The 12,684-nt window shown below is 33.3% G+C and overlaps 1 protein-coding gene across 1 annotated transcript; it reads left to right on the forward strand.

Annotated features, from left to right (window-relative positions):
• Positions 1-3,071: 3,071 nt before the first annotated feature.
• On the forward strand, positions 3,072-9,007 carry LOC138324796 (NXPE family member 3-like). Its single transcript, XM_069269947.1, has 4 exons — positions 3,072-3,284; positions 3,475-4,137; positions 7,077-7,126; positions 7,809-9,007. Exons 1-4 carry the CDS (start codon positions 3,184-3,186, stop codon positions 8,594-8,596), a joined length of 1,602 nt encoding a protein of 533 aa, XP_069126048.1. The 5' UTR covers positions 3,072-3,183; the 3' UTR covers positions 8,597-9,007.
• The last annotated feature ends 3,677 nt before the right edge of the window (positions 9,008-12,684 follow it).

The raw sequence follows: 12,684 nt of genomic DNA on the forward strand, positions 1-12,684 counted from the left end.
TGTGACTGAAAATGATCAGAAGCAATCCAATTTAAAGATGAGCATTTTAGAAATGGTGCCTTTGTTTATACTGGTTTATCACAGCTGATTTGAAGACTGTCGGAAATGAATAGTGTTACAATCTCCGAGTAACCAAGTAACTGTACATTGTTACTGTTATATGTCATATGACGTCACGACCGTCTATTGGCCATATGAATATCATACACTATAGACCTGACTGACATTGTATATACAATTCACAGGTTTCACAATGAATCTAATTAAGTAAGTAATTAATAAGTATTGGTCATCTGGTTCTTCGACTGCTTTCATTGGAATTTAATTTCAACAAGTTCTCCTTATTTTGTTATCATGGTGAGATATAAGTTAGGCCACGTCAATTTGAAAAAAAGTTCTTCGAGAATTTGAAATAGAAAATTGGAGCGACAGTGTGAATTTTTTTTAGGATTTTTATTTCTCATTTTGAGAGAAATCGGAGCGAGCTGGATGTAAAATTCTTTATTCTAATACCGTATATGTAGGATTTGACATGTTCCAATTCATTATATTTGAGTGATATTTGTTAGGTTTATGTTCTTGAAATGTTTTGCTATCTTTTAATAGCAGTAGAAACTTTAAATTTAGTAACTTTTATTGACTCCCAGAAATACATAAAAGTAAAGAAATGTAATCATGTAAGAATTCCCCCCCCCCTCCCCCCTCGACATTGTCTTAAGACCATTATGTGATTGTAGTCCAAGTTACCTAAGGGATGATATAGACTTTATAGCGCATCTTCCTCAAACCGTTGAAGATTTGAAGATGACGCAATACTTGTGAGCAGTCTATACACGAACATTCCACTTGATCTTGGAATCGAGGCAATAACATTTTGGCTTGACAAGATACCGCAAGTGATTAATCGACACAATTTATCGAGATATTAAGTTTTTTAGAGTTGTGAAATTATGTTAAGATATGTGAATTTATGTCTTGAAATTGTTATTTATTTGTTCATTTTTGAATTCCGAATAAGGTGCTGGCACCGGATTCGTTATTCGAATTCCGAATCCCGAATTCCAAGCTAACTTCACGGAGCTAACTTCACGTTGCCGATTAATCAAAGGTTAAAATTTCCATTTCATAATTGAAGCTTTGAAAATCATAATAGAAAATAACTCATTCTATTTTGATGGGAAAACTTATCGACAAATACTTGGAACAGCTACGGGTACCAAAGTTGCTCCATATATGCTAATCATCTAGTCATGGGATTTTTAGAACGTAAACTTTACAAATTATTAGAGACACAGAATCATAATTCAACATTCACATACGGAACATCTGGAAAAGATACATAGATGACTGTTTTCTCATCTGGTACATTATATACCCTAAATCAATGTACCATATTCACCATAGGATACAGCGAGACGGAACTAGCATTTCTTGATGTACTAGTACAAAAACAAGGAATAAGGATGACAACGGAGGTGTACTATTAAAATAAGGATATCCACCAATACCTAGATTTCCCCTCCTGTCATCTATCGAACACGAAACGAAATATCCCGTTCTGTTTTGCCAGGCGAATTTGCGCGATAGTAGTAGAAAGTGAAAAACGGGAAAAGAGACTGAATGAGCTCTACTCGTTTCTATTGAATCAACACTATCCAGAGAACCTGATTCTTAAAAGCATAGACCGGGCCAAGAAGATTTCAATAGAAAAACTTAGATGTATGAAAGACAAAACCTCAAATAAGAATACTATTCCATTTGTCTTTACACATAAACCTGACTATACAAACATGGATCTAACCCCGATTTTACATGGAAGTGGTAAAATGAAGAACTTTGTTAAACCAGAGGATATACTGCAAAGTAAGAGATAGTTACCGAACCTGAAGAATAATCTTACAAGAGCAAAATTCGATAATTCGAAACAAAGCACTACAACGTGACAAAATATGCGGAACCTGTGATTATATTGAAATTGGGACTATCATCACACTGAAAAACGAAAAAATCATCCGAATAATAACCTAAACTGCAAGAGTACAAATCTTATATATTGTAGAACTTGTCCAACTTGCAAAGAAAATCAAATCGCCCAAACAGGAAATTCGCTTGCAGAACGGGTGCGTGTCCATAAACAACAAATACGCACACCATTTAGATATATGCAGACGGAACATTTAGAATATTCCCTTTTAACAAGATGCCGGGTCCCTTCAGTATAAAACGAAAAAACAAGGAAGCCGGGTTTATCTTTTTTTCAAATCGGCATTACACCATAAATATGTGTGTGACGCTATAATATAAACAATAGCCTCATCTTATTACGTCTCTTGCTCTATCATCCCACCTCTTTTTATTACGACGTCATGATACAGTACTTATAATGATACGTCATAATACAGTAAGAAGCTAGGACGCCTTGAAGATTCCCAGGAGAGTTAAAAACGTTTGTGGCGAAATACTTGTGTTATATATGAATATATATATCAGTCAGTCGTTATTGTTTTCTTATTATTATTATTTTGTATATGTATGAATATATATAGTTTTAAAAAAAAACCGGTTAATTATATATATAAAAAAACGAAATAAACTCCAGAATTCGTTTTAAGGCCTTTCTTCCTTCACAGGCGTCTTCAGGCGGCATGGTTGTTTTATTGTTGTATGACGTCATATTATAGTTACTGTATCATGACGTCATCAATATACATGTATATATATTTGTTTCTGTATCATTATTTAAATGTTTGACACGGACCTTACATTACACTGTCGTGTTAACTGTACGAATCAACAGTGCATGCGAAATATAAATGAATGTTAGTAAGTAACAATGTATTTACCCATTGATATTAAATATATTAAATCACCAGCGTACCATTCTGAATGTGTATACCTATACCTCCAAAAACTACTCAAGACGTAAGAACAATAGCCACAAAAGCCATTGTTATTGCTCTGTCTTGCGTTTTCTTTATTGTTATAACGCTCGAATTGATCTTCACAAGACATACGATCATCTATTGTTTCAAATTAAGAAGACTGTTGGTAGTATTTTGTTGAATATTGAATGAAGCCTAGTTTATTCGAGTGTATTTAGAAACAGAAGTATGAAGTAACAAACATGGTTTATGACTCCACCGGTCGAGATTGAAACACGTAGTGTAAAGATCATAGAACAATATGGCAGATTCCTTTCCTGTCTCCTTGCGATGGATTATTATCGGTTCTGTTGTAACAACATTCATCTTTTTCACATTCTCAACATTATATAGACTAAAACGGTTTGTACTTATTTTGTATTTATAACATGTTCTTAAATGCTGATCAATATTTATATTACTTCATATTTCTTTACCATTTCTTCATCAAATTTGGATATCATAGTCTTTTCACCAATAACAGATAAATGGTTGCTGATCTGGGTGAATTATTTCACCGGCTTTATTTGTTTTGATTTGTTTTGAATGACAGGTTACATGGACTCGATCTCAAAACCACCAACGAATATGATTCAAATTCTACGATTCCGAAAGGAGCTGCCATGAAAACGATAAATAAATATCAGTATACCGACTTCGACAGTTATCTTTCATTAGTGAATATATCAACCTCATTGGTCAGGGTCCGGAGGACAGAGTTCAGAGTTGGAGATGAGATTACAGTTGATATAGTGTTGTACAATGGACGAGGAGAACGTGCTACAGTAGGGGGTGACATGCTCAGAGTCTGGCTCCGGGAAACCACTCTCAAGGCCTCGGTCGCCGGATACGTCATCGACCATGGAAATGGTTCATACACCGGAATCGTCAAAGCTATGTGGGCGGGTAAACCAGAACTTATGTTTGCGATTGGAAATACAAAAGAGCACATCGGGATTTTTATGAATGTTGTTCAGAAGTATGGAGTAATAGAATTTTTACGAGCAGGATTTACAAATCAGAATTTGACTGAAAACACAATGTGTAGTGTTATTCCAAATATTCCCAATGTGAAAGAGTACTGCAACTTTACAACACTGAACTTCAACATGTCCTTTTTCTGTGGCAAACCGAAATCATTGGAATGTGAAGACTGGACTGTGTATGAGCGAACAGGAATTCAGACGTGTAGCGATGAACAAAAATCGTTTTTTCGGTAAGAAATGTAAAGATGCGCTCATTTAATGTTCTTTCATATGAAACTAACAATAACAATGTTTTTGACACTAGAAAACGCAATGCGTTCAGTGTCCCTTAACACTCCAAGTACTAATTATAATGGATTTGATGCTTCTGTGTTGTTAGCATTGCGACATCAATAGATCATTTTGTTTGACATCCATGCATACATCTATATGTATGTACCAATTTTCAAAAGAAAGAATGCCATTCAAATGGAAAAGTAATGGAGGAAGAAGCTAATTTTTCACTTCTACACTAACAATGCTTTTAAACTTTCATGGCCAGTTTTCAATTTGTTTTTCTGATTAAATTTCTTTTCTGCATATCTATTACATGAAGCTACTTATCTCTAGTAAAACACAACTATTAATTACAATACTGACACTGTCAGTATAGGGGTACAGGTATATTTAGGTCCGCTAAATAATATACATCACTACTTTTAAAGATGCTCCATCGCCGACAAAGCATAAACGATACTCATCATTTGAACAAATGAATCGTGTTTTTATATAAATATTTATTATTGTATGTGCATGTGTCTAATTAATACAAAAAAAATGATGCATGCGCAATCAGTATTTTATTCCATATAGGACATAGTGCAACATATTTTTCGGAATGCAATTGCTTTTTTTTATTTTTTATCTCGAAGTGAAATTAGAAGCTCAAACTTTTCAATTATGGAAATAGTGTAAAGCAAGTAACTTTTCTAACTAAAGAAAAATACTAAATCGTGTGTTCCTGTTTTTGATTGAGAAAAATATCATTTGTAAGCGGTGGAGCATTTTTAACATGTCATTATTTGTTATATTCCAATTATTTTTATTTTCAGTTAACTGTAGGTCGCACACATCCTTGATACTTCAGGGTTTACTTTCACTGCGGTTTTCACTATCACTATCGGTAAATCAACACGACAGTGGTAGTAACCAGAGGTGGATACAATAACAAATAAAAACGCACGCATCAAATCTGTATCAATTTTAACAATCATGTCATAAACAAAATTGTCATTAAACGTAACGTGAAGCCAGTGTTATCAGGAATCGATGACAGATATATATCTATCATAAATTAAATCAAGTGTTTCAGGATTAACTTTGATGATGGATCATTTATGAACACAATAATGTTAGTGTACTCAAATCAATCGCACAGTGGTTTATGATGACAGTACACTCAGATTATGTGTTATCACTCCATTAGATAAAAATTTCTATTCAAGTTAATCATTATAATTCTATTTTCTATAGATTTTAACCTCAAAATTTATTTTGGAACTCTTTTTTTTCTATACAATAATTACGCCTTTATATCAGCCAATCAGAAGCGACGTTACAAATGTGATAAAGTGAATAGCACTAACGGTAGTGACATCTACACAGTAACCTTTATGTGACAATTACTTGAATGTTATTGCTACTGTATATCAGTTTAATTCAAGTAAATCAGATGTACAAAATCAGTCAAATTGAAGTGCGTGTAAAATTACATTTTTTTTCTGCAAACCGAATAAAATTTGAAATAAACCAATACAAACAATTGTAAGAATTTACAATTTATTTGTGAGGGTTTACACTGATCATGATTTAGTTGTGGCTTATTTGTTATTATAATATAAGTATGAAATTGTAGTATTATGTGCAATAGTTAAAATCAAGCTGCATATTATATCATTTATCATCAAGGACAAAAAGTGTTTGTGTTTTATCTACATAACATACATTACATGAATATAGGGTAACCATAGCAACCGAAACAAATTAACTATATATGGATTATTAGAAGCATCAGCGTATGAACAATACATGCAAATATATATGGTGTTGTTACACAAAATGTTCCTCCAATGTTGGTAAAAATGCATTTTATACTTTTTCCTTTATTACTTTAAATTGTCTTTAAGAACCCTGTACAGAAAGGGGTTAAGGATGTACATTGTATTCCTCTGAGAAGTCAAAATTTTCTTGTAATAAACTTTTTTTATATAGATTTTTGGAAATAGGAGTTCATACCATAAAAGATAATGGAAGAAAAATATATATGTCCTTGTGCTCCGTTTTGAGCTATTGTCACTCAAATATACCTAGTTGACAAAATATTAGATTTTACGGGAATTGTTGCCGTTTTGACGATATACACAAGAGTTTAAAGCCATAATTTCCTAATGAGGTTCTTGATATATATATGGATGTTTGTAGAATTTACTTCCAGTAGTCTTCTTTAAAAACATATCAATTTTGATTAATAAGACTCATATTTTTACTCAGAATAACAACATATGCTAACCCTACTCCTTAATTTTGAGCTACAAAATGCACCATTATCAGCCATTTTTGCCAAATGTAACCCCTTATAGAAAAGGTTCTGGTATTAAAATTTTGTTAATATTTTGCATATCAATAGGGAAAGGGTTGTTCTTTCTAAATCAGTCAGAAAAATGCGGAGTCCATGTGCTTACTTTTTTGCTCCATTTGAATAATTGTTTTCAATATTTTAGAATAAAAAATAAAAATGTTCAAATTACCATTAAATGAAAAAATAAGTGACAAAAGTGTATCTGAATTACCACGAACCTAGTAAAGATTTACTGTAAAAATTAGCTCGATATAGCTAAAATTGCTGGCGCAGTGATGATTTAAGTAAAAACAATTTCAGTAAAAAATGTTAAAACTGTGGCTCTATCCAAACGAAAAAAGACATAATTTCAAGATGGCCGCCAAATGGGTCATTTCTTAGAATTCCCGTATAAAAAATCAACTGCAAATAGAAATGTACTTTTTTGACAAAATTTGCAACTGGCAACTTGCTAGAGATATTGATATTTTTTTATTGTATTTGAAATTATCACAACTTCTTTTTGTTTATCTTACTTAAATATTCACTATTACATATTTGTTATTTTTACAGATCTTATAGATACTTGAAGAAAAATGTTACCTTTCTAAAAGTGTCTAATAGTAAGTATTTACTGATGTGTCAGTCGATGGTGCTACTTGTTAAATAATTTACTTTTTATTATATATAGCTATCATGAAATTTATTTTCATGACATTCTTCTATAGTGAAACGAGTGTTTAGGAAAGACATTGACTAAGGAAACATTTCCATGAAGAGATTAAAATATTTCCTATATAAATACATGTTAACAATGAAGATCCATATGTGGGGAGACTTATAGAAATTTACATTTAATCAATTAAAAAACTGTTGAGGAAAAATATTTGTGCAGTTTTATCACTACTCTTGTTACTTTAAAGTTCAGCTATAAAAAAAATCATTCGCATGTCAGCATAGGGATGACGTCATTTGTCCTATTGATGTCGTCATCGGCAATGATATTTCCGCGAATTATTGGGACCTTGTCGTGGTTGTCAAAATTTGATAAGCGAAATAATAAGAAATGGGTAATTTATATGTATTACAGCCAGGTCATGAACTATAAACCCGAAATATCTTCCGTTTTAGTAAAATATAATAAAGCCAACCATATATTTTTCCTCAAGTGTAAAAGAGTTAAATTGCCCTCGCAAAAAATCCTGAATTGTTTTCCCTTGCGACAATGTACCATTTAATGAGTTTTGTATTTTATTAGATATAATTTTCATTAAATTAAATACACTGTATTATATATTACTTCAGAACTTAGCTACGCCCGACACTCCAATGTTTCCTGCCGAAACGTCAACAGTACGGTCACATGGCATACTCACGTGCCCACTGGCTATTTCTACAGTGGTCAGTGGAAGTCCTTGATCTGTAAACCTTTACTAAAGCGTCGGTACATTCCATACCAAAAGTGCTTGAGGAACCGCCCAGTGCTGATAACGGGAGACTCTACAACACGGAACTGGTTCGTGCCTCTAGCACGACTGTTACGTTTAAGCATTACGGATGGTCGACAGGAAATAAAGGACAAGGCATGGCATAAATTTGCTGAAGCTATAAACACTAGTAAAGGATTATATTTATACTGGGCGCCACATGAAATTCCGTTTTACAGCATTGAACAAAATAAAGATAATTTTCGATCAGTAGCCTCAAGAATAAACGCACTACCCTCAAATAAGAGCGCTATTGTTATATTGCATTGGTTCGGACATTTAACAAGAACGACACCCCAACAGTACAGGGACCATGTACGAAGTGCTAAAGAAGCTGTACTTCGACTGTTAAAGCGTTCACCAAACTCAGACATTTTCATTAAAGGTCCTCATGCCTTCACCTATAAAGAATTCCTCGAACCGTTTGATTATCTATGCAGAGTTTACAAACAAATATTGTATGAGGAGTTCCGGGATTTGCAAGATAAAGTTTATTTTATAGACCAATGGGACGCCACTGTAGGAAATGGAAATGTACATATACACCCTAAGCTTCCTTTCTTTAATGAGATGATGTTAAATTTTGTCTTTTCATTTATTTGCTGATGACTTCAATTACCATAAATACGTGTTCCCTCTTTCTTTCTGTACCTTGCTATTGATTCTGCATCGTTGAAACTCCAGTGGTTACTATCGCTGTCGTAATATCCAACTATGAACTATATCATAGCTGTACTGAAGGCATTTTAGGAGAAGAAAAACTGTTGAGAAAATACAAAGTAGTGAGGTTGAACTCTATGATCAATACAGTGTACCGTTTTTCGATCGACCGCTTTCTTTTGATGTACATAAAAAAGCAAACTATCCTGTCTCATCTTCTTCAAAAGTTGATGCACAAAGTATAGTATTTGCGATGACATACATATGTCGTACAGGGAAAGATACAACGACAGTGATAGTGACATACGGATTAACGCGAAAGTAGATTCTGAGGCAATGGAATAAAAAAATGAATTATGCTATGTCGTTCTTGCTTTAGTTCCTTCCATGCTGTATGGAATGATTAAAACATAAATTTTATGTGCATTTCTCTTAAGGATGTCACCTCTGAGAAGTCAAAATTGTCTTGTATTAAACTTTTTTTCTCATATAGATTTTTGGAAATAGGAGTTCATACCATAAAAGAAAATGGAAGAAAAAATGTCCCGTGTGCTCTTGTTTGCGCTATTATCACTCAAAAATACCTAATTGGCAAAATATTGGATTTTATTGGAATTTTGCAGTTTTGACCATATACACCAGAGATTAAAACCATAATTTCCTAATGAGGTGTTTAATATGCATGGATGTTTGCATAATTTATTTTCCAGTGGTCTACTTTCAAAAATATACCAGTTATGATAAAAAAACTTAATTTTTTTCTCAGAAACCATTTTCCGCAGATTTAACTCTATAGAAAAAGTTTTGGTATTAATCTTTTGTCAATATTTTGCATACCAATAGGAAAAAGGTTGCTATTTCTAAATCGGGTAGAAAAAGAGGGTGTCTGTGTAATTACCTTTTTGTTCCATTTCAATATCTGTTGTCTTTTAATATCTTAAAAAATATTTTTTATAGAGTAAAAAATAAAAGTGGTAAAATTACCATTAAATGTTAAAACAAAATGACAAAAGCGTATCATTCCCTACATTAACGCTCTATATTTTAATTACCACGGAATTGGAAAAGAATTACAGGAAAAAATAGCTCGATACAGCTTAATTACTTGTGCAGTGATGATTTAAGTAAAATTAATTTAAGCAAAAAGTAGTAAAACTTTGGCTCTACTCAAAGCGACAAAAGGCAAATTTTCAAAATTGACCGCCAAATGGGGTATTTCTTCGAAATCCCGTTTAAGAAATCTACTCGGAATAGAAATGCATTTTTTTTTTTTTTTTTTTTTTTTTTGACAAAATTTGCAACTGACAACTTGCTAAAGATAATGATAGAATTTATTGAAAATATCCAAAAACTTCTGTGATCTATGTCGAAACTAGACTTCAACGGGACTGAAACCTCAGAAGAATACATCCTTATATAAAATTGTATGGTTATACTGATTTAAACTATATCGTACTGGTAGATTAGCGTTGATTTGTCTTTAACACACGCCATCCTGAGTTTCAGTAAAACTAGAAAGCTTGCTAGAACCACCAATACTTACTAATGTTCGATATCAATACTTTAACAAAGTGTCAATCGTCGGATACCCATGGTTGAATGCATCACGTTATGCTTCATTTCCTAGCGTAAGTGTTTAGTATGGGCGTAGCGTAGCTCAATAGATCAATCAGCCGTGACTGCTCGACTATGTATAATGGTACCCGGTCTGATAAAATCACAAATGCTTATCTGGTTTAGTCTGACATCTGAACACAAAATATATCTAAATATATTTATGTTTTTGTCGTAGAAGTATTCGTTTACGCTCGATACATTTAAATATTACGTTGTTATACACGTGTATTTCATAAATAAAAACGACCTCTAAGTCTAAGAAGAGCCATATAGTTGCCTTTGTATGTTTGCATATTAGTAAATATATGTAAGCTGATATAACTTCAACCGTTTTGACCGCAACCACCAAGAATTGTAATTTAATATGACGCATAAGTATTACGTACGTATTTGTAAGCATGTAAATATTAATATGTGTACGAGTTACTTCCCTTAAACTTTTGAGTTACTGCCAGCTGTCACAACTATGGGTGGTTTTGCATTTATCATAAATTCTGTGATTATCTGTATCAATTTTGTGAGATAACATAGGTGTGTGATAAAGGGTGTATCTATATTTATGACAGATTGTTTGTTTGTTAGCGAAGTAAAGTTGGACAGTTATTTGTTATTGTAGCGTCAGCTGTTTTGACCGATGTAGCGAAATTAAATATAGTGATTTTTTGTTCAATTCCTTGGAATAAGCATAATTTTTCGGAGTTTTTCAAGTAAATATTTAAAGCACAGATCTTTATTAATCATCTGAGAGTTTGACTCGCGATATCAATTTATTTTACTGATACAGATACTGATACATGGTTAACCATAAAATTAGACAGTTACATAATTAATTTTTTGGTTAACCGGAAAACATGGTTAATATTAACAGTCTCATATCTTATACTACACTATCAGAAGTATACGGTACCAGGCGTTAAGATTTCATGCTCGGGCACAGTCCCAGTTAGTGGGAAGTCATGCTCGTGCACGATTTTTGAAGGTTGCTGCCATCTCAGTGGTTCCCATTGAACATTCGATTGTAATCTTATTCAGATTGAAAGGGAACGAGCCCTGAGGTCCAGGTCGGAATCTGGCTGCCATCTCAGTGGTTTCCACGGAACATTCCATCCTATTATGATGTAAATACAAAGGTAAATTACTAGCTATGTTGAAATAATATATAACTGTAGAATAAATAGCAGCTGATTTACAGCTTTTAAGATTTCAGCTTTTCTAGTGAACGTACAAATGTATGGCTGGTTGGATCATTCATCATAAAAAATAGCATTTATACATGCAAGAAGTTCTGAAGCAGACCTAGCGATGACACGACACTATACAAAACTTTGATGGCGAGGTAAAAGGACATGAAAATTGTAGTTGCAAAGATTCCAGCTGTAATACAGCTACGTTTAGAAGAGTCGCCTCAAATTTTATTAATTCACCTTGAGGCAGTGATATCGGTTTCACAGATTCATTTGTAATGAGACACAAAATATTGTCTGTTTTGGATCAAGTATATAGCTTGCTACTTGATACAAAGATCGTTTGGTCACAAATTCACCCTAGAGTGGAAGAATGAACAATGTCCGTTTGGGTGTGAAGGTATTCGTCGTCGTGTGAACAGCCATGTGGGGGCTGTAGTGGTTCGTTCAGGCGGCTGGTATTAAGATACCCCGAGTTACCTGATAACACGCCAAGGTTACATTTAGAAGATAGAGTTCATCTAGAACCCCTCGGCAATGACATATTTTAGTATCGTTTTCAACAAAGTCATCAAAGAATGTTGTCATCAGATAATCTATCTGCTTTCATGAATATCAGGAATTTGGTCCATGGGTTAACTTGTAAAATATTGAGTTTACATTTATTGAATTTCATAAGCATTTCAGAATTGTTAAGTTAAACGTGTGCTTTTTCCTTGTAGCTGTCTGCATGTTGCCATATCCGCCCTAATCTAGTGTCGACAACTAAGCTTGGGGACTTATCTGGTCCTCTACCATTCTGCGTATCATGAGCTAGTTGAATGTTCAAATTTGTGACAAATCTGGTCTGTCTACTGATCCAGTAGATAATCAATCTTTTATATGAGCTTATTTTATGCCCATGGTTTATTTATGAGAGGGGCAAGGTAGGTCACTGAAATGACCTTTCTCATATTTTCACAATGTCTTCAGTTGAATCTCACCAAAAATGTTAATATTCGTTTAATTGTTAATTGCTGTACAATTGTACTATACTCTATACTTCCTCTTGGCTTCATTTAATCTTGCATTTACCGGTTTATAATATCACTCTTGGTGGACGTGCCTGGTTTACCAGCCATTTGGCGGAATGTTTTATGAATGCTTTCAAAACTTTTTGGACTTATTTGACCAATGAACCAGTGACGGATCATTTCCGTGGTGCCAAGTTATTAAAATGAATTTGGTACCCTT

Source organism: Argopecten irradians, chromosome 6, assembly GCF_041381155.1.
Source record: "Argopecten irradians isolate NY chromosome 6, Ai_NY, whole genome shotgun sequence".
Taxonomy (NCBI): Eukaryota; Metazoa; Mollusca; class Bivalvia; order Pectinida; family Pectinidae; genus Argopecten; species Argopecten irradians.